The 20,317-nt window shown below is 42.0% G+C and overlaps 1 protein-coding gene across 1 annotated transcript in view; it reads right to left on the bottom strand.

Annotated features, from left to right (window-relative positions):
- TRHDE (thyrotropin releasing hormone degrading enzyme) overlaps window positions 1–19,027 on the bottom strand; it is a 372,616-nt gene extending 353,589 nt beyond the window's left edge. The window contains exons 1-2 of the mRNA XM_024576381.3: window positions 17,985–19,027; window positions 5,071–5,344 (exon numbers count right to left, since the gene is read on the bottom strand). Coding sequence (XP_024432149.2) covers window positions 5,071–5,344; window positions 17,985–18,877 — 1,167 coding nt within the window. The 5' untranslated portion in view covers window positions 18,878–19,027. The remainder of the gene's footprint in view (window positions 1–5,070; window positions 5,345–17,984) is intronic.
- Between the last annotated feature and the right edge of the window lie 1,290 nt (window positions 19,028–20,317).

Consider the following 20,317-nt stretch of genomic DNA (forward strand, 5'->3'; position numbering starts at 1 on the left):
AGGAACAAAAAAAAAAAATACACATCACTATCAGGAAAACATGGACTAAAGATGAAATGAAGAATGTGACTTCAGAAACTTAAAACTCCAGACACTCTTAAAATGATGTCCCATAGACTTTTTCAAAAAGACAAAGGGCTTTCTGAGGATCTTGAAAGTGTGCCTCATAAACACTCTCTGTTGTTTAACACTCTCTCTGTGAAACAATAAAGCATCTAAGAATGTTAAAGGTAAAAGTCTCAAGGTAGACAGAGAGATCTATGGGGATAGTCTTGTCTAATGGAATGGGTATAACTTGACACATAGGAAGTCAACATTTTTATATATAATTATAAATTATATAAAATTATATATATGCTTGGACTTAAAGCAACACAGCCAATACAATAGAAAAGTTTGGACCCCGAACTTTTTACTGGTAGAAAGCAAGCTCAGAATTCTCTTCAATTGCAAACACAAACTAATTCTGAATTGGAGGAGAGAAGATGCCTTAAAAGACAAAATTAAGAGCCAAAAGGATGGGTCCAAGCTCCAGAAAGAACAACTCACAGGAAGCAGAAATGAGCCATAATTAAGGAATTGCCAATATGTGCCCAGTGGGATTTCAAAACTGCTATGGGCCAGCAATACTGTATCCTTTCATTTCTCTCTATTCTTGAATGGAAATATCTATTGCAATAATCACATACTCCTCCTACCATTGTCTCTTGGGGGAGGGGAGTGGGGATAGATCATTTATTTCCTTAGTTCATAGGTCTTCAGAAAGAGAGAAACCACGCCCAAGAAACCAAACCAAAGTAGTCTCATCTGCACCCAGATCTAAATTAGATGTTGAGATCCTGGACCTTAAACTTGAGTCTGATGCTATAATGAATCAGACTTATGGTAAGTGTATTTTGTGTGCAGAATGAATGTAAATTTGTAACCAGAGAGCAGACTGTATTGATTTGAAAACAAGTCTACAAATTAGTTGACACGCCCCATCAAGAGGTCGTGTCCATGCTCTTGTCTATCAAATAAGGATCACCTTAGTGGTTTACTTGTAACCATTAAAAATCAGTAAAAGTGATGCTGTGTGACTTCTGAGGATAAGTCAAAAAAGGTCACATAGCTTTTTGGGGTTCTTTTTGGGCCATTCACCTTTGGAGCTATTATACCATGTAAGAAGTCCAACCACCCTGAGGCCACCATACTTTGAGTAAGCCCAGATTATGTTAAAGGACACACGGAAGTGCTATGGACCAGCAGCCCCAGCTGACCTCACAGAGGACTGGCAGAACTACCACCAGACACATTAGTGAAGATGGTCCAGGTGCTTCTCGTCTCCTGTTGTCAAGTCTCCCCCACTGAGGTCCCTGGCACCACTGCGAAGAGACAGTATCCCCACTGTGCCCTTCCAAATTCCTGACCCACGGAAACTTTTAGCACATTAAATCGTTGTTTTATGCCACTAAATTCTGGAGTAGTTTGTTATGCCATGATTGTAACTGAAACAATATTATAAAGGAAGAATTCATACTTTAAGTTTTCAAACAGGAAAACCAGGATAAAGAAAAGTTAAGTAATCAACATCATAGAGAAGCAAAGCAAAACTTCTAAAACAAACCTATCTTATTCTAAAATCCATGTTTATAACCATAAATCTACACTATTTCCCATAAATATCCCTATCTCTTTGTCTTATTAATACTTCCCCTGTCAAGGGTTATATGCCCACATTCACCTGCTTCTCCAAGACAAAACCTTCATTCGGGGCCATATTAAATTCTCTCTCCCCCATGAAGTACATATCTAGACTCCAAGTTATCCCTCTTCAAAACTGTCTTTATTTTTTACAACTGTCATTTGATAGTGAATGCGAGTAACACTACTTTGCAATTAGTGAATTCATTGCTTTTCCAATGCACATTCCTTGGCTACCCTCTTGAATTATGTCCCTAGCCAAGGGTTGAAAACACAAACATGCACAGAACGAAAGCAGGTAATGTACAATAGTGCAGTGAACCAGCGACAAAGTTACAAAAGTGGTCGTGATTAAGTTACACTGGGAAGCCAATGCCCCATGTAAATGGGCCAGCCACCACTCATCTACAGCATGCACATATCACCACCTGACAGGTGACACATGTATTTGTTTACTGTCACTGTGTCCTCATTAAGATGTAAGTTTTTTCACAGTAGAAACCTTGTCTGCTTTGTTCACAGCAATATCACCAGAACCTAGAACAATTCCTGACACTCAGTCAATATGTATCTGCTGTAGGAATAAATGAATGATCAAGTACTGCCAAGCAGTAATGTGGGTCCAGTGATCTTCCAATTTTTCAAGAGAAGCCAGAAATAAATAATTTTATGTGCAATCTCCCAATTTCTAGATGTTGTTGACTAATTATAAAAATGTTAATCCGTGTTAGGGATGGGTAAACAAAACATGTCTGCAGGCATAGATTCCATCCAAAAGCTGCATTTGCAATCCCTGTACTACAGGGATCTAAGATTGTTTTTTATCTTTCTAATTACTTAGGCTAGTGCCTTGCAGAGTGTAGATAACTTGATAAGAAAATAATGATGATGATTCACATACGCATACTTGAGGCACTACTACATTCTGCTGTGTATTATTACGATGCTACTCAAGTTGCTCTCTCATGTCCTGAAGGAAACTGCTTCAGACTCCGATCCAAAATGACCCCCTGGACTTCACACAGCCCTCCCACTTCCAAGATTTTATAACCAAATTCCCACTCTTTCTAGTTGTTAAGAGTTGAGAAATGTCCATCCCATGTGCTCCCAGTAATAGAGAGGGAAGGCAGTGTGAAGAAAGTAGATTGGACTTCCAAGGGGTGACAGAAAAAGAGGACCGGGTTTTAACCATATTTCCATAGTTGATAAGCAAGGGCTCCCAATGGCAATAGTGCTTTCCTTTTTATGCTTCTTAGTATTTTTAAATTATACAATCTAACATTTTACTTCAGTTGATCTTTCAATGTTCTCTAGTAGCCTGTTTTATCTTCCTTACATAAAAATTATTAAGGAGGAATTTTAAAATGTTTACTAATTACTTAGATTCTTAACTCTAATACAAAGTCATGTCGAAATAATTAGAGTGTGTCTGGGTCACTTAAACATGGGTCACTTTGCAGCCAGCATAATTGTGAAGGGCTGAGAACACTTTTAAGAAAACATGCTTGGAAAAAACATTTCCATTTTACCCTGTGCCACTAGCTGACCCAAAGCAAGTCAATCACCATCTTTCGAAGACGTAAAAGGAAATGAGATGTCTTCGTGTTCCTTTTCTGTGTGTGGTCCAATGTGTACAGCCTGGAAATATCCAGACATCAAAAACATCAGAGGAATTCCACATATCAAAAGAGTGTAAGTCCAAAAGAGTAAAATGTCATCCAGCCCTCTATAGCCAGCATTTAGGAAGTTCTTTTAATGGTTTTCTACATGAATTCACAATTTGCAGTTGTTCAATAATGGCATGAATTTTTTATGCAGGCAGATTTTTTTAAAATAGGCTCCACAGCAATTTAAATTGAAAGTAACAGTGAGAAAAATTTATTTGGCCAACCTATATTTCAAAATTTAAGTTATCATAGAGCTTTGAACTTCCTACAGAATAAGGATGAAGATTTCTTTCACTTCTTCAGTTATGTTCAAGCAACACCGAATATGATGGCCATCGGACGGAGACAATCATCCCCTGAACTCTGTCATAGACACACGGGCGGGATGGTGAGACAGAGCCCCTGGGGCACAGGGCGGAAAAGCCTCATGTCTGAAATCAGACCAACAGGGGGTTGACTGGCGGCTCTACCACTTGCTTACTCTGTGACCCTGGGGGAGTTACTGAGCCTCTCTACGCCTCAGTTTACTCATTTGCAAAACTGGAATTATAATCCCTCACTGTAGAACTTGACATGAAAATTAAAATAAATGCATATGTATTGTGTAAGCCCCTGAAATGAGGAGGAAGTTAGTAACGGCATGGCTGATCTAGCTTCATTAATGCAATGCAATAGCAGGCAAAAAGTGCCTTGAACACTATGGTGTCACAAATGGTAGCTGTCATAGGAAGTCCAATTGATTCTCATTATAAATTGAACACAAACAGTGATTCTCCAGACTTCCTATATACTACCCTTTCCTAGGAACGTATTTTTATACATTTGGGTGTTATGGGCTAAAAGAAGCATTATACCATACAGAAATTCTAGCACATTGGCAGAAGAACTTATGTACAAAAATGTTCACTGGAACATTGCTGTTAATCACTGTAAATCAGAAAAATTAAAATGTTCATCTATAGGAAGATGATACATTTTGATGGATTCATTCAACCATTCTATTCAAATAAAGCACAAAAACATAATTTTAAGCAAAAAATAAAATGAAATAAAAAATAAGTTGCAGGATGATATCTGTAAGACCATTTATACATGTGACATTTTAAAGCATGACATGTATTATAAGTGGATACATACTTACCAAATGCAAAACAATAGACATGGAAATGGCAAACCCCAAATTCAGTGATTATCTCTAAGGAAGAGGGCAAGGCATAAGAACAGGCAGGGGTGCACAGAAAGCTTCAATTCAATGTGGTATGTTTTACTTTTTCAAAAATTAATTAGACTGAAGCAAAGACAGTAAAATGTTTAGATTCTATAGAGCTGCTAGCAGGTATATGGAGTGTATTACGTTATTCTCCACATTTTCTGTATATTTGAAATGTTTCACAATAAAAAGAAGCAGCTTTCCCAGTCCCATAAACAGAAACAGGCAATTTCCCAAAGCGACAGTTATTCCAGACAGTCAGGAGATGGAGCGGGAGAGAGATGACAGGGGTGGGAGAGGTGGATAAAGGCATAAGAGGGCTGGGTATGAAAGAGACACTCCTCTCTGACTCCTTGAAACTTGGAAGATGGTTTTTCTCTCAAGGGTTAAGTAAAAAATTCAGCCACATAAATGTGAAGAGCACAGGAATAATTCATTGTTAATCCAGAAGTCAGATTACTCTACAGAGTGTGCATAATCCAAAAGCATCATTAAGTTTAAAATACTTACTACAACCCCACTCTTGGTGACAGTTTCTCTGTATGTGAAGTTGCAAATAGCCCAGGCTAAATAATATGTGGACATGAGAGGGGTCTGTGAAAAGTGATCCGTAACCCATCCATCTTCCTCAAACACAGAAGTTTCCACTGGCATATTGGATAAAGATAAATAGGTTGCTTGATGCTTGATGCTGATTTTAAAAGTAGCCTTGTAGATGGGCTCATCAAAACAAGGAAATGCCTTTCTGGCATGTGTAGGCGAAAATTGAGTAACACCAAGGAATCTGGAAAACAGAAAATGACATTGCCAATTACATTTATGGCTTGAGGTATGACCACTTTGCATGCTTCTGCTGATAATGTATTTTCACCAAATTGCAAGATACTTTTCATTTCTGAACCAGACTTAAGTTCATGAAAAGCAGAAAAACACTACACACATGTATTTCCCCAACAATAAAAGTTCTTCAGGGAAGTTTTTGTCTCAGTTGAAATAAATTCTCTAAACCCAAAGTAGTGCCTGTAAGACAGAACGTTACAGTCTACAAGAAAACCGCTCAGTGGCATCCCATTGGCAAACACTGGAAAATAATCTCTTTTCTTGGCATTGCTCACTTTCTTCCCCAAAGCTATCCAACATTTAAAGTCAGTCAAATGAAAATCCAGAAGTTATCATCAGATACATACAGAACATAGACCATCACCGGGAAACATCTGCGCCCTCCAATTTCGTCAAGACATGACCTGATTTTATTTAGAAAAAGGGCTTTGAAACCTGACAAAACTTGGTTTGAATTCTGGCTCTACAACATTCGTAGCCATATCATCCTATACAATTACTAAATTTCCCTAAGGTGTAGTTGTTCATTGCTCAATAGAAAATAACCAAGCTTAACTCAAAAAGAAAGTATTGGTAAAGCTTAGGGGGGAAATAAAGAGAGTGGAAAGCACCTAACACAGTGAACAGAAGAATAGCACCCAGTAGGCAGTTAATAAAAACTGCAGCCACTGAAAAAATGGCAGCCACTGATTCACAGTATCTTCAACCGTTCTTAGAGCACTGCGACTGGTTCACATGGGGTGATCCAGACCCCACTGGTGTTCCCTACTCGTAATATGTGTTTATTATATATTACATGTAAATGTAATAGATACCTATGTAATAAGCCTGCTAATGTGTGTGTATATAAACATCTATAAATGGATTACATACAGAAAATATATGTAATGCCCTCAGATTCTCAGATCAAGCTGCAAAGTTGCTTATTAAAACTAACTAGAAGCAACTTTGACTTTTTTTCAGAGTAGGGTTACAAATGAAAATGCTCACATGAAGTATTTTAACTTAAGAAGGTCATTATTTATGAAAACAATCATGACAAAAGTTAAACTTTTTTAACAATACTAGGTGCACAACTTGATACAAGGCAAGTTCATACCAGACCCTTTATAAAACATTACTGCATTCTAAAGTCATTTATTTAAAAAACTGTTTCCCCCATAAGTAATTCTGCCACCTCTCCTTTCTCCATCATCCAAGGTATATACATGGTTAATCGAACATGGCACACTCTCCCACTGAGCCTGAACTTGACCTCAAAATTATTCTCAGCACAGCACTTCAGGCAACTACTACCAATCGATAGGGTGTATTGAATCTTATTGGCTGTCCTTGGCTCAAACCATGAGGTATAAATGTTTAGGCCATTTTAAAATTATGAAGCTTACATTTATCATTGAGGGTGTACCTTTTCGAAGCTTAGTTTTGAAATAGAGAAAAAAAAAGACATTTTAAAGATTAATTGTATGCTGGCTCTCAGATAGAAGGTTTTTGAGAGTTATCTTGAACAGTACTGGGCTGCCGCACACCAGGCTTCGGTAAATCACTTAACTGCCTGAGCTTATTTTTTCATTAGTAGAAGGAAAACAATAATATTTTCTAGGCCTTCCTTACAAAACTGTCGAGATAATAAAATGAGATAATATATAGGAAAGAAGTTTTAACTATAAATCTTCAGACAAATATAAGGTTAAAGTTGGAAGCAATCTTAGAAACAAATTGCCCAACTCTCACAAATTTCTGAAAAGAAAAAATAGCTCCAGTAGGGTTAAGTGATTTGTCCAAAGTTACACAGGCAATTAGCACAAAGCTGGGTCTAGAATTCACATTTTCTGTGTCTGAGTGAAAGGTAACTACATTTCAAAAACAGTAAAATTAATCTTTAGCCACAATTGATAAACAATGTTATAATTCAACTGTTGGTAATTAAAGTTCTTTCCTAATTTGCCAGAATGGTGGTAATATTTTCCCTATTATTTTTTACTGATAATAACATAATTTTTGCTTAATTAAATGTCAGTACCTTTTAGTTAAAATGCACCCATTTACAATTTTCTCATCACATACTTTTTTCTTATATAATGTTCTTAACTCTTACCTTTCAACCTTATTAATTAAAATGTCCACTGAGTTTGATATTTCTCTACTAAAGCTACTTAAAAGATATCTATAAGATTTCATATATGAAAAAAAGTGTTCCCTTTTAATTTTAAAGTATTTGAGAACTCCAATTCTAGTCATTGAACAATTAGATATTATCTGCTATATGCAAACTCTTCATTATTAGGTATGTGGTAATAATTTTTTTATTGTTATTCAAGTACAGTTGTCTCCATTTTCCCCTCACCCACACGTCCCTGACTCCCACCCTTGACCCTACCCACTTTGGTTTGGTCCATGTGCCCTTTATGCATGCTCCCTAATGACCCTTCCCCTATTTTCCCCCATTATCCGTCTTTCCCCTCCCCTTACTGTCAGTTTGTTCTTTATTTCATTGTCTCTGGCTATATTTTGCTTGCTAATTATTTTGTTGATAAGGTTCCTTTTTATTTTTTTAAAAGATATAATCATTGTTCTTTGCAATATAATTGAAAAGAATATCTATATTTATATATTCTAATACTGGGAGAAAAGTTCTAGCAGAATTCAACAGAATGGTTGCAATTACAATGCATTAGTCATCATGTAAAAATCAAAGTTGTCTTTGGCATTAAGTCATTGATGGGTAGGAATGTATTAGACATAGAAATTCTAAATACCTTTGGGCTAGTGAGAAATTAATAAACCAAATATTTATGCAGAAGAATAATTTCGTGAATCTCTTTTTGCCTTATGGAATGAGTAAATATGTTAGTAAAGCTAGCAATGTAAATAACTGATTCTCAGGGTTGAAAGGGACTGTAGAAATCGTTTAGTGACTTTTTCTGCAATTAATATTCTTAATGAAATTATATGTACAGTATATATCTATGCACAGAGGGCCAACATATATTCTGATAATGTCTAAATGAGAAAATACCAATTTCACAGTCTGGCACATAAGGACGATTGCCATTGAATTTCAATTTAGTATTTAGGAAATCAAAAAATATCCCTTGGTAAAGAAGAGCAGTAGGACTAGATTACATTTAAGGTCTTTCCCAAGCTTGAGATCATGTAACTGAAAAAAAATTAGAAATAAAATATCCTCTGAATTTGATGAGGCTTTTCTTTAAATGTTAATTATACCACCACTAAGTAGCTTTTTACTATAAGTTCTATAATTCATGTGCCTCTCTTAATCATTTTCTGAGTGTTTAATACTGAGGGGAAAAAAGAAATATCCTTGCTTCCTTCCCTCAAGGAGTTTATACTCTAAATAAAAGAAATTAAATATATACCTAAAGAAGCATCACACACAAAGCCACGACAAAGAGGGAAAATGTCTGAAGAAATTACATGCTCCTTCAGCAGGCTTTTCAGTCTCGGCTCTACTACATTTTAGGGGGGATAATATTCGTTGTCCAAAGCCGTCCTGTGCACTGTAGGATGATCGGCAGCAGCATCCCTGCCCTCTACCACCAGATGCCACTAGTACCACCTTTCCCCAGTTGTGACAACCAAAATGTCCCCAGATATTGCAAATGTCCCCTGGGGGACAAAACTGACCAGTTGAGAACTACCAGCCTTTAGAACCGAAGGAAGTCTGTATGGAGGATCGTAAGAATTGGTCATGAAGCCTGGGGAGTATTTTAAGGGTCAGAGACAGATGGAGCGGAGCGGGGAGCACATTGACAACGGACAGCACAGAAAGAAGACTTTAAAACAGCTTTGACTCACATATTAGGTTAGTCCCCCATCTGCTCTCTTACAGAGATTCTTGTTTTATCAGATCTCAGTCCTGCCAACCCATCTCGAACCTCTCTCTCGCCCTTGATACTCTCCTTTCTAACAAAGAGATATATCTAATTTCAGGCTCAATATCCAACAATGTCTTTTGGGTTTAAAAAATATAATTCTTTCTTCACTGCATATATTTTAGGGTTGTCCTCATTGGTGGAAGTAAGACTTCTGCTTACTATCATTAAAAACCAAAGAGGGCTCTTGAGAAGGTGATTTGGAGAAGAAAATATTGAGTTTAGCTTTGAGTAAATTTGAGGTGCGTCTGAGGTAGAAGTAGTAGGATAACACTAGAAGAAATACAAAAAAAAAGAAAGAAAGAAAAATAGAAAACTGTTGGGAACCGCCCTGCCTGGTTTTAGAAGCTGTAAACCCCCATGGCTAAGGCTGAGTAAAGAGACCTTGTGACCATAAGCCACTAAGGAGACAAAGCTTATCTCCCTGGCAGGGGCGCCACCTCTGCCCACTTTACTTCACCCTGCTTGGCCCCCAGTGCATGCCCGGTTAGCCAGTGACATTCCTCAAGGGAGGGTCATCCTAAGACAGGCATGGTCAAGAAGAGGCCCTTGAGGAAGGACTTGGGGGGGTTATAGAAAAAGGGGGTGATGGGCCCTCACCCCTGGGCTTTGACATAGCCTGAGTCCTCATTCTGTCTGCAAGAAGTCTCCTAATCTCTTGGCTGCCTTACTTCCCCTCCCTGACTTAAGCCTGAAACAATGCTGGAGGTGGGTGTAGCCCTGTGCTGGAAAGGTTGGGTTCCCTAGGGCTATCAGGCTTAAGAAAGACTACAAAAATCCTATGAAACCTACTTTGTCAATACCCTCAATTTTCTGATAAGGGTCCAAGCATGGAATGAGTTTGTTCCCCAAAGTTTTATGGCCCTTTAACTATCTGACCCTGACTCACAACAAGCCCTGAGTTCTTTGAATGTTATCTATTATTTGATCATTTCTGCCTGACAGTGATTGATGAGCTTTACGTGTATGCCCTGTATTCCTATGCAAATTAAACCCAATAAAAGCCCATTGAGGAACAGGTTCCTGACCCTTCTTTGAGAGATCAGCCACCTTTCCTCCCCAAGCAGATCCCCTCTTGGTAAATTTGTTCTCTTGGGGTTGGGGGAGGCCTGTGGGCAGAGCCCCCCCACCGAAAACATTTTAATATATCATATAGATATGAAATACATACATAAATACAACAAGAAGTAAAATAAAACATCAGGAGGCATAAGTTAATAGGGACAAGTATTTTGTTGTCTGTTTTTTTTCTTGCTTTCTTAAACAAAATCATTTGTATCTTTTAATGAATCTATTACCATAAAAAAAAATCTACTTCCAAAAATGGCATCTTGGAAGTGTCATTCCAAGAATGCCACTTTAGGATAACTAGAAAAATATGACTAACATACCTGTATTTTAATTCTCTTCTAAAATAAATTACTTGATTTCTTAACAACTTGTCTATTTGACATTTTGGTTCAGCTAAGGAGAGCTTAAAGCTCTCTGCTGTCTCTAAAGGATATAGAGAATTGATTTCTTCTTATTTCTGCGGAAGTTCACTAGGCAAGCTACTTGTACCAAGTCATTATGATAAGATTCAGCAGAAGTAATGCATTAATGTCAGTTAATATTGCCAACAAATTACAGTATGTGATACAAAACAGTTTCTGTTCCGTTATTTTCTGTTTGCCTTTTCGTAAAGTTAAAATACACAGAAGAAACAGACATTTGCATAGCACTGTTAGCATTAAAAATTGATTCATAACATTTCACTGTGGAACCCACCAAAACCAAGAGAACCTCAGGCATGCTGTGGTGTTTTTCAGAGGTTTCCCTTTTGGCCACTTCTAAGCATACCACACATACAGCACAGTGAAAAATGATCTTTGAACTTGCTTCTGTTGAAATTGCAAACTGCCTAGCATTGTCATCATTTAAGATTGGTAATAAAAATTCCCAAGATCTAAAGAAAAGTCCTAATGGGCCATCTAGTTACTATCCAACTGTTGCAGTAAACAGACTCAGTTACAAGGTCATGGAAGTTACACCTGTCCCATTCAAAGTTAAGGCTGCTAATCCAATGCAAAGTATTACTCAATGACAAAGTATTTTAAGTCAAAAAGTATGTTGCTTAGACTGTGTGTTTTTATGTACTTCAATGAGTCATTAAACCTCTGCCATTTCCGAAGAAAAGTATTCCTGCTGAATATTCAGTGCTAACAGCAAGCATGTAGTCTGTTTTTTTAAATAACCATTCTAGTAAGCTAAAAACATAATGCAATAATGCCAGCAATATGTATGTAGGAAGTGGTGCATGTGTGAATAATCGCGTTATAAAAACAGAGCATAATATTCATAATTGTTTTCCTATTCATATACTAAATACTCTTATCAAAAAATGAGTACTGAGTATTGATTACCATTGATGAAGAGTATTATGAGTACATAATATTATTGTCCTGGCCCTTAATATTAGGTTTTCATATGAATAAACTAGTGTCTGAGTCTCATTTGTTTAATATTGGAAACAGGCAAAGCCTTATGTAAGGAATAAAAAGTACTGCTACTGTCAGAATGCAAATTAAGTCTTAAGAACAATAGCCAATGACTGGTGTGCCTTTCCCGTAGTACTTGGGATTTCTCTGTCTGCTGCACTGGCTTCCAGTGACAAGGGAAGCACCCTCTGGCCCTTCAGTCATTGGTTTCTGCCATTCTCTCTGCTGATAGAAAGAAGTGCCATGATCAGAGGACCGTCCATCCCTCTGCTTCCCACGCTCTTCCTGCTCCCTCAACCCTCTCCATCTCTGTGTCTCAACCAAGCATGGGCAATGTCCAGCTATGACACACCACAGCCTTTCTCTTCACTCTCTTCTTCACGGCAAAGGGGCTCTGTTCCCTCCTCTCTGTGTCTTTTGACCTCCACTTAGGTGGCAAATAAAACAGCAGTGGAAGGAATGTCCACAGTGACTGTTGCTGCTAAGGGGGAACCCCACGGCAATACATTGACCCTACACAACTTCATACTAGTCCAAACAGAGCTCCAGCCATGGAATAGTATAATATTAATACCCACCGAAGTGCTTACCAACTGTCAGACCCTGCTCTAAATACCTTATTTCTTTACTATGTAATCCTCATAATAACCCTATAAAATGGGTTATCATTACTACTGTTTCCGGATAAGGACACCGGACCCAGAACAATTAGAAACTTGGGCAAGGTCATAACAATAATCATGGCAGAGTCGGAACATGAACCCAGGCAGTCTGGCTCCAGAGTCCCTGAGCACACTAAACATACGTACACTTTTCCATCCAGGAACACAACAAAAGTGGCTTGAACATATTCTTAAAAGGGATGAAAAGTAACCAACAGCAGTTAAAACTCCGTTCTTTGTTCATCCTGATTTTTTTTGTTTGTTTATTTGAAGAAAGATCTCAATAATTATACTAAAACTGCACCCTGAGAGTGAACCCAGGTCTGCACGGAGAGGAATGCGTTAACCCTGCCTCTACGCAGCCAGTGTCAGAGCTTCTTAAACCCGGAGGCCACTCGGGCATTCAGAGACTGAGAAGGTGCAACTGGAGTCAAGTGCAAGGGAAGTGAGCCTGGGGCCCTTCGCCCCAATTCAGCCCCGCCCAGCTTGCTAATCTTATTCCGCCCTCCCAGCCCAGCCACCACGTCTAGCTGTGCCTGTTTGTGAATCAGTTCATATTGTCCTGGAAACTGAAAAAAGCAGAGAGTATTTTTCATTTTTATATCCTCCTGAATTCTATGTGTTAATAGTAAACTTCTGTCTATTGGAGAAAGCATCCACTCTCTAGTGGCAAAAAGCAGGATTGCATGAGACTGAAAAACTCTGGAGGGACCCCGTCACTATTGTAAATCTGAAAGGATGTAAAGGGTACGCAAAAATTGAAACATGACAACACATAACGAGGGTGATGAGTCTCACTGGTGGCCTGGAGGATGAACATGGGTGACATAGGGTTACACTTCCTTACAGACTATGAAACATTTCTTCATTGAAAATAAGTTATTTCTTCCTCTCTTCTTGTACCATTCTTTGAAGTCATGCTTAAATAAGTGGGTCTTACTTATTCTTGTAGTCTTATCAACCAAATGTTCCCATCTCCCAGCAAACCTAAGCCATTGTCCGGCACTGTTATCTCAAACCCATCCACATACACAATGGCAAAATTTGGTTTAAAGAAATAAGCATGTTGTGCAGACCAAACAGATGCAGGAAAACCAGTCACAGGTCCACCTTTGCTTGAAAGACATCCAGAGCAAATGGGCCATGTTTGCAGTTGCTTCAAGTAAATAAAAATATGGGCAAACTAATTTAACTCTTTTAGAGAAACTGTGTACTTTATTATTATCCAGGGTGATCCAATCAAATAGTGCCATGGAAAACACATGGCAAGACAAACACTAATTATTTGGATTTTCCTCCCTGAATCAGTCATTAAACGGTCAAAGCTTTTTTTAAAAAAAATCCTAGATTTAGTTTGGTGGTGGTATTTTGAATTGTGACCAGGATCCAGCAGAACTGGACTCAGTTTGGCCATATGGTTGTGCGTGCCTGACAGGAAAACAATGAGCTAAGTCCACTAAGGAATCATATTAAAAAGTTCTCACAGAAATGAATGATTCTCACAAATTTTTCAGTTCACAGCCTTTTATAGGGGACCACAAGCTGTATGTACCAACTTGTTCCCGTAAAGCCCTCCTCATCAGAGTGACAGGAAGAAAGGAAGTTTCTCTCAACATAAAAGCAATGTGGTGGTTTTCTTGCTTTTACTAAATATCATAATTACCAATTCATTCCAGAAAAAGGACAAGGCATGAAACCATGCATACGAATAGCACAGAATATCACATGTCTACCCCTAAAACCTTCTCTACTCTCCACAAGATTTTTGCAAAAGCATTTTTTTGCAACTCTTTTTGAGAACTGCAATGTTATTTTCCCATTTTACTTGGAGATCACAGTTTCTCTCTAAATAATCCTTGATAGGAAAAGACCTATTTTTATTCTGTCTCCTGGCACTGTGGCATGTGAGAGACCCAATCAAAGTTTGTCAAAGAAAAACAGTCTCCCTTTTGAAAGTGAATAAAATGTTCATTTACTTTGGGTAAATCTCCTCTTTCAATCCGACCATCTGGATCTAAATTAAGGTACCCAACTTTGAACATGGGTGTGCTCACCATCTGGCTACCCAAAAGCGGCAATTACTTCAGGTAAATGAACAGCTTACCTAATTCTGAGCAAGTATATTCTACTATAGAATACTATGGCATAAATACACTCCCAGTTGAGGAAAAGGTGACTATGTGTTCTGCCCAATGGAGATAATTTACTGCTGTGTGTAAACATTTCAAATTTAAGAGAATTTATTTTTTTGCAATATTCAACAAGTGATGAATTTTCCCTTTAGCCAAATGACCAACAGAAAGTAGAGGATATGCCTCAAGCAGAGGAACTCTGGTTCACTCAGTGGAGAGCTTGTCTTGCAACCTTTCTCAGCTGTTGTTACGGGAACCTAGAAAAGTTAAGTCTTCCCTGCAGGACAAAACCAAGCCCGTCCAATGCCGCATCAGAGGTAAAACCTTCCAGGCTTCAAAGGTCTATAGCACACGGTGAAATCTAATCTTCCTGCCCTCACCCAAATTGCTTCTCTCAACCTCCCAGTGAAGAGTGAGTTGAAGAATCAGATTGATTGGGATCGGAATGCGTTGTTTCCGCATAGGCTAACTGAACTGAACTGAACTATTCCTCTTTGAAATACTTCAAGTTGCTGACTTAATGTGACTCCCCACTGGCAGATTCAATATTTATTTTCATTACAGAAATTATCTGATAATTAAATTTGCAAAAATTGTGATGAACTAAAAACCAAGACATTTAATCATTAATCAAATGGAAATTCTGAGTTTGTATCGATGTCCTTTTGGAAAGAGTGTTTTAAAATGTCAACTTACGTAGCATTTTGGGGATAAAAACATCACCAATAAAAGTCCAACTTTGGCTGAGTTCCCAATATTAGCATGTTTAAAAATTCCCCAAGTTTCAAGTTAAGAACAATCTAATAATGGTCAGGGGGGAGTGGAGAGGGGACAGTGAGGAGAGGGGATTACAGGAACTACTATAAAGGACACATGGACAAAATCAAGGGGGAGGGTGGAGGTGGGTTCAGCTGGGGTGGGGTGGAGGGATGGGGAGAAAAGGCATACAACTGTAATTGAATAACAATAAAATTTTTTTTAATTCCCCAAGTTGCTATAGTAATAACAAAAGGTTATTACATAACCTTTATTAACCTTTATATGTATTAACAAAAAGGTTAATACATATAATATTGGCATAATTGTGAACTAGTTTATTCTATTTCCTTTGCCTTATCAACTCCAGGTATCGACATCCAAAAAATTATATTCACTCTGCTATTCAAGTGGGGGGAAAAAAAGAGAAACGAGAGTTTAGCCACATATGTACTAGGTTAAACTTCCAACCAAGTTATTACATCTTTGGAGAAAACTGAAGAAGAGAGTTTGAATACAAATATGCACCAGGAGGACAAGAAACCAGTTAGGAGTCAAGCAGAAACATCTGGTCGTTTTTAAGAATTCTGTTAATTTGAAAGCACTGACCAAAACAAGCTCAGTTCCACCAAATATATTTTGGCATGGCTCAAAAAACAGGATTTGTTGAAAATATTTATTTCACCACAAATTCATCGGTAGTGATATGCAACTTCCACTGTTGACATTTTGATATAACAAACTTGCTTCTAAACAAAACATGCAAGTTTGCTTCTATGTCTTTTCCCCCATATGGGGGTAAATACTATTAATCTGTATTCACTAGGATAAGTTGGAGAAGTGGTGGGAGGGGGGTTAAATTGTCCACAGCTGATCTTAGGAGAATGCATAAGGTATACATTCACTTACAGATTTTAACTACCATACAACTACTCGCTTTGGGCATTTTATTTATATGAGGTTCCTTCATAGAACTCTATAAATAATAAAACATTTGTGTTCTCCCATAACACACTGAAATTTCCCCAGCCTCTTATATAGAAACTTCTTCATAAAGTCTGCAGACAACATGAGCCCCGGCCCAGGGATCAAAAAACCGAAGTTCAAGTCCCAGCTCTCCACCGACAAGCCTGCTGACCTCAGCCGCCCCCGGCTACTCAGTGCCCCCATTTCTGCAGGTGTGAGAATGACGTGAGAAGAGAGGAGGCACGACCGGTGGCATCGTTACTAATTTCCAACCTGCCTGTACTTCTAAGGTTGTCAATTTCTTTTTTTTGTTCAATTTCATTTTGTCAGTCGTATAATCATTTAATAATCAGTTAGAGCAAAAAGCAATAAAAACTTTTTTATTCATTCAATGATATGCTTGGGAGCTTAGTACCACCAACACGCATAGCAGCTGACATTTATGATGGGTACTCTGTTTGCCCGAAACAGGGGTAAGGGACATTCAGTGCATTAGCCCATGGACACCTGCAACAATCCTATGAGGATAGTATCATTATCATCACCCCCAAATTCAAAATAAACATGTGGGCTCAGGGGCCAAACTCCCTGCTTTGTGGGTTCACCTGTGTTAAGTTACTTCTCTGTTCCTTCTTTTCTCCACCTGTTAAATAGGAAGTATTGGTAGCACCTACACCACTGGGTTCTTGTAACAAGGAGTTAATACGCGTTGCTAAGTAAGCACTAGCTGCTCAGTAAGCACCAGAGGCAGTCATTGTCAGGATAGGAACAGGGTTCTGTTGACTCCCCAGTCTGAGCTCTAAACAAGTGGTGAGAAGACCCACAGGCTCTCAAAACATGAAAAACAGAATACTACCCAAATCTAAAAATCTTCAAGACACCCACTACCAAGGCATTTGAGACTGACAGCTAGCTTTCCCTCCTTTCTCCAGCGGGGTCATTTCCTGAGGCAGTAACTCAGGAACGAACTGCTGGAGTCACTCTGTCAGCGGGGAGCCCGCAGCACTGGCGAGGACGTGCTTACCGGCCCCGCCCCCTTACTTTGTCACCGGACCAGTTATTACTTCTCTAAATCTCAACTTCCAGTTTTGGAAAACTTTGCGCAGCTAAAGCCCGTCCTCTGCTCTGTGCCTGCCAGATACGGGCGAGGTGGGCATTTGTGGGGGAGGGGGGAGGCTTTGCCCTGCTCTATCCCGCGCTGCCATCTGACCGAAAGCGCTGCTGCCCTGGCCATTTGCAGCGTACGTATTTTCCCTGGACGGTAACTTGGCAGGCCTTTGATGTCACCCTGGCTGGCATCGCTCAGATTACACACCACTGTTTAAAAAAAAACAAACAAAAGAAGAACAGCCGTGCGCCCGGCTGGTTAAGGACGGTGGACAGGGTTGGGGAGGCCCTGGCTACGGAACTTGGACAGGGGGACGCGGTGGTGGGGAGGTCCCGACTAGAGGAGAGGGTAGAACTCTTCGTTCACCACTGGTGAGTGAGTTTGTATAGTTGGCAACAGCGAGAGCCCAGGCATCTGGGAGACCCTGAACGTTCTTGGAGATAGTCCTATCCCACCTTTGATTCCTTCCTCCACCCCAAGGTTTCCCGGGTATCGGACGCCAAGAGGGTCCCCGGGGTCGCCGGCTGCCCAGCAGTTAGAGCAGCCTGGCGGGGTAGGGAGGTGCCGGGCACCGCCTTCCTCCGTACCTTCTCTCCCCGTGGAGCACGTAGGAGCTGCGGAAGAAGCCCAAGAGCTCGTTCTCGATCAGGGCGTTGTAGATGATTTTCAGGTTGTAATTCCTCTGCGCGTCCAGGGTCCTATTCAGCACCACCACCAACACCTGGGTTTGCGGGTAGAGGAAAAAGCCGCCCACCGGGACAGCCCCGGCTACCCGGTCCTCGGCCACCTGCACCTTCTCCACCGCCACTCGGGAGGCGTGCAGCACGACGTAGCGGGTGGCGTTCTGGCACGCGATCTCCACGTTGACCTCCCCGGAGAAGGTGAAGTTCTCCATGAAGGCTGTGAGCATCAGATTGTAGTGCAGCGGCTTCAGATACCCGGACAGGCGCAGCTGCGTCCACGGCTGCCGCTGCTCCTCCTCCGACGGCGGCTGGGCAGACGGTGCCCCAGGGGTGGCCTCCACTCCTGCCTCGGGCTGCGGGGAGTCCCGGCCAGCTGGAGGGTTGCGCCGGGCAGAACCCGGAAGGCTCCCGTTGCCACCGCGCGGTGGGAAGCCGGCGAGGCCGCCGTCTGCGCCGGGCGCTGCGCTGGCCCCACACTCGTCGAAGCGCAGGCTGAGCAGCACCGCGAGCATAGTGACCGCGAGCAGCGCCACGATGGACAAGGCAAAGGCCAGTACGAGCCGCCTGTGCACGGTGATGTGGCGCTCGGTGGTGCGGGGTCGCACCCCCACGGAGTCCGCCCACGGGTCCGAGAGCCCCCTGCTGCCGGTCCGGAGCGCGGCGTCGTTCTCCCCCATCGTGGCCTCAAAGGGTGAGCGGCTCTTCTCAGCCCCCTCCTCCTTCTTCTTCTTCCTCTTCTTTTTCTTCTTCTTTTTCTTTTCCTCCTCCTGCTCCCCGCGCTCGCCGTCCAGGGCCATCACACTGCCTCCTCCCCCTCCCCCGCCCCCTCCGGCACCCCCCGCGGGCGGGCCACCCCGGCCACCGCCAGCGGAGGCATCAGAGAGCGCACTCGGGCAGAGGGCTTGACGCCAGCTGAGACCCTGGGGATGCTGGCCTGGGTGCTTTTAAAACGGACTCTAGCCGCAAGCGACAGCAACCTTGGCGCCCCCCATCAGCCCCGCCTCTCTCCTGACAGCGGCGGCCAAGGCGCGGGGCGACGAGCTCTGGGACGCGCCCAACTTGGAAAGCGTCTCGCTCTCCCCAACGTGCGCTACTTCTCCGGCGGGCACCGGGCGTCCGGGCACATGCTGCCCCCACCCCCGTGCGCCTGCGGCTGCCGGCTTGCCCTCCCTGCACCAAGCTTTCGCCTAGCTTTCGGCGGGAGCCTTCCAACGGGTCTCCGGCTGGAAAGGACAGGGAGCAGTGGAGAGGGAAGTTACGGCTTCCGCTTTCTCTCCCCACTCCCGCGGCGGTGTTCAGTCCTCCGGGTGGGATGTGCTCGAAGCAGCAGTGGCAGCGGCAGCGGCAGCAGCGGAGGTGCCCGAGCCATGCACCCCTCAGCCGGGGACGAGAGGATGGCCGGGGAGGAAGAAGCTGGGGTGAACCAGCTGGGTAAAGTCCCAGGGCCGCAGAGCTGCGCTGGGAATCTGTCCTGGAAAAGCCTTCTCCTCCACCCTGGACACTTTAAGCAGCGGTGGCGGCAAACGGCGAGAGCTTGCAGACCGGACAGCGAGCCTCCCTCTTTCTGCTGTGGCTCTGACCTCCGGAGATGACAAGTGAGCAAGAAGTGTCCGGCCGGGCCATCCCCTTCAGGTAGACGAAGCCCTGGGTTTGCTCCGTATCCCGGTGGGGAGAGCTGGAGTGCGTGTGTGTGAGTGCGTGTGCATGTGTGTGCTCGTGTGTGCGTGTGCACAGGCTCCGGGTCTAGATTGCCAAGGCTACAGGGACTGAAACTCCCGGAGAAAAGCACAGGAAAGAACGAGAGAGCGCGAGGAGGCAGGGAAGGCGGGAGGGAGGGGAGCGGCAGAGAGGCTGAGGCAGGCACAAGGAGATTAGAGAGCTTTTCTCCTCTCTGTCACACCAGACACCCACAGCCACAGAGGGGGTTGCTGAGCCGCCTGCCAGAAGTACATTGTAAATCTTCAGCGCAACAAGCCCCGCAGTCACCCCTCTTCCCGACTCCTTAGCCTCCCCGAGCCTCCCCGGAGGGATCCTTGAAGCCTTAGGCTATTCGCGCCGAGAGCAAAGGGAAGATCCTGCTGGGGAGACTTGGCTGTGTCAGATTTCACATCGAGCTCGCCAGAGGATCTGGAGGATTGTATGTAAATTGCAATAAATTCTCCAAAGCCTGACTACTTATATTATACAGGGTAATGTGTCCAGGTGTGCGGTAATAAAAGAAGGGTTAGCAATGAGCT

This window comes from Desmodus rotundus, chromosome 3 (assembly GCF_022682495.2).
Source record: "Desmodus rotundus isolate HL8 chromosome 3, HLdesRot8A.1, whole genome shotgun sequence".
Classification (NCBI taxonomy): Eukaryota; Metazoa; Chordata; class Mammalia; order Chiroptera; family Phyllostomidae; genus Desmodus; species Desmodus rotundus.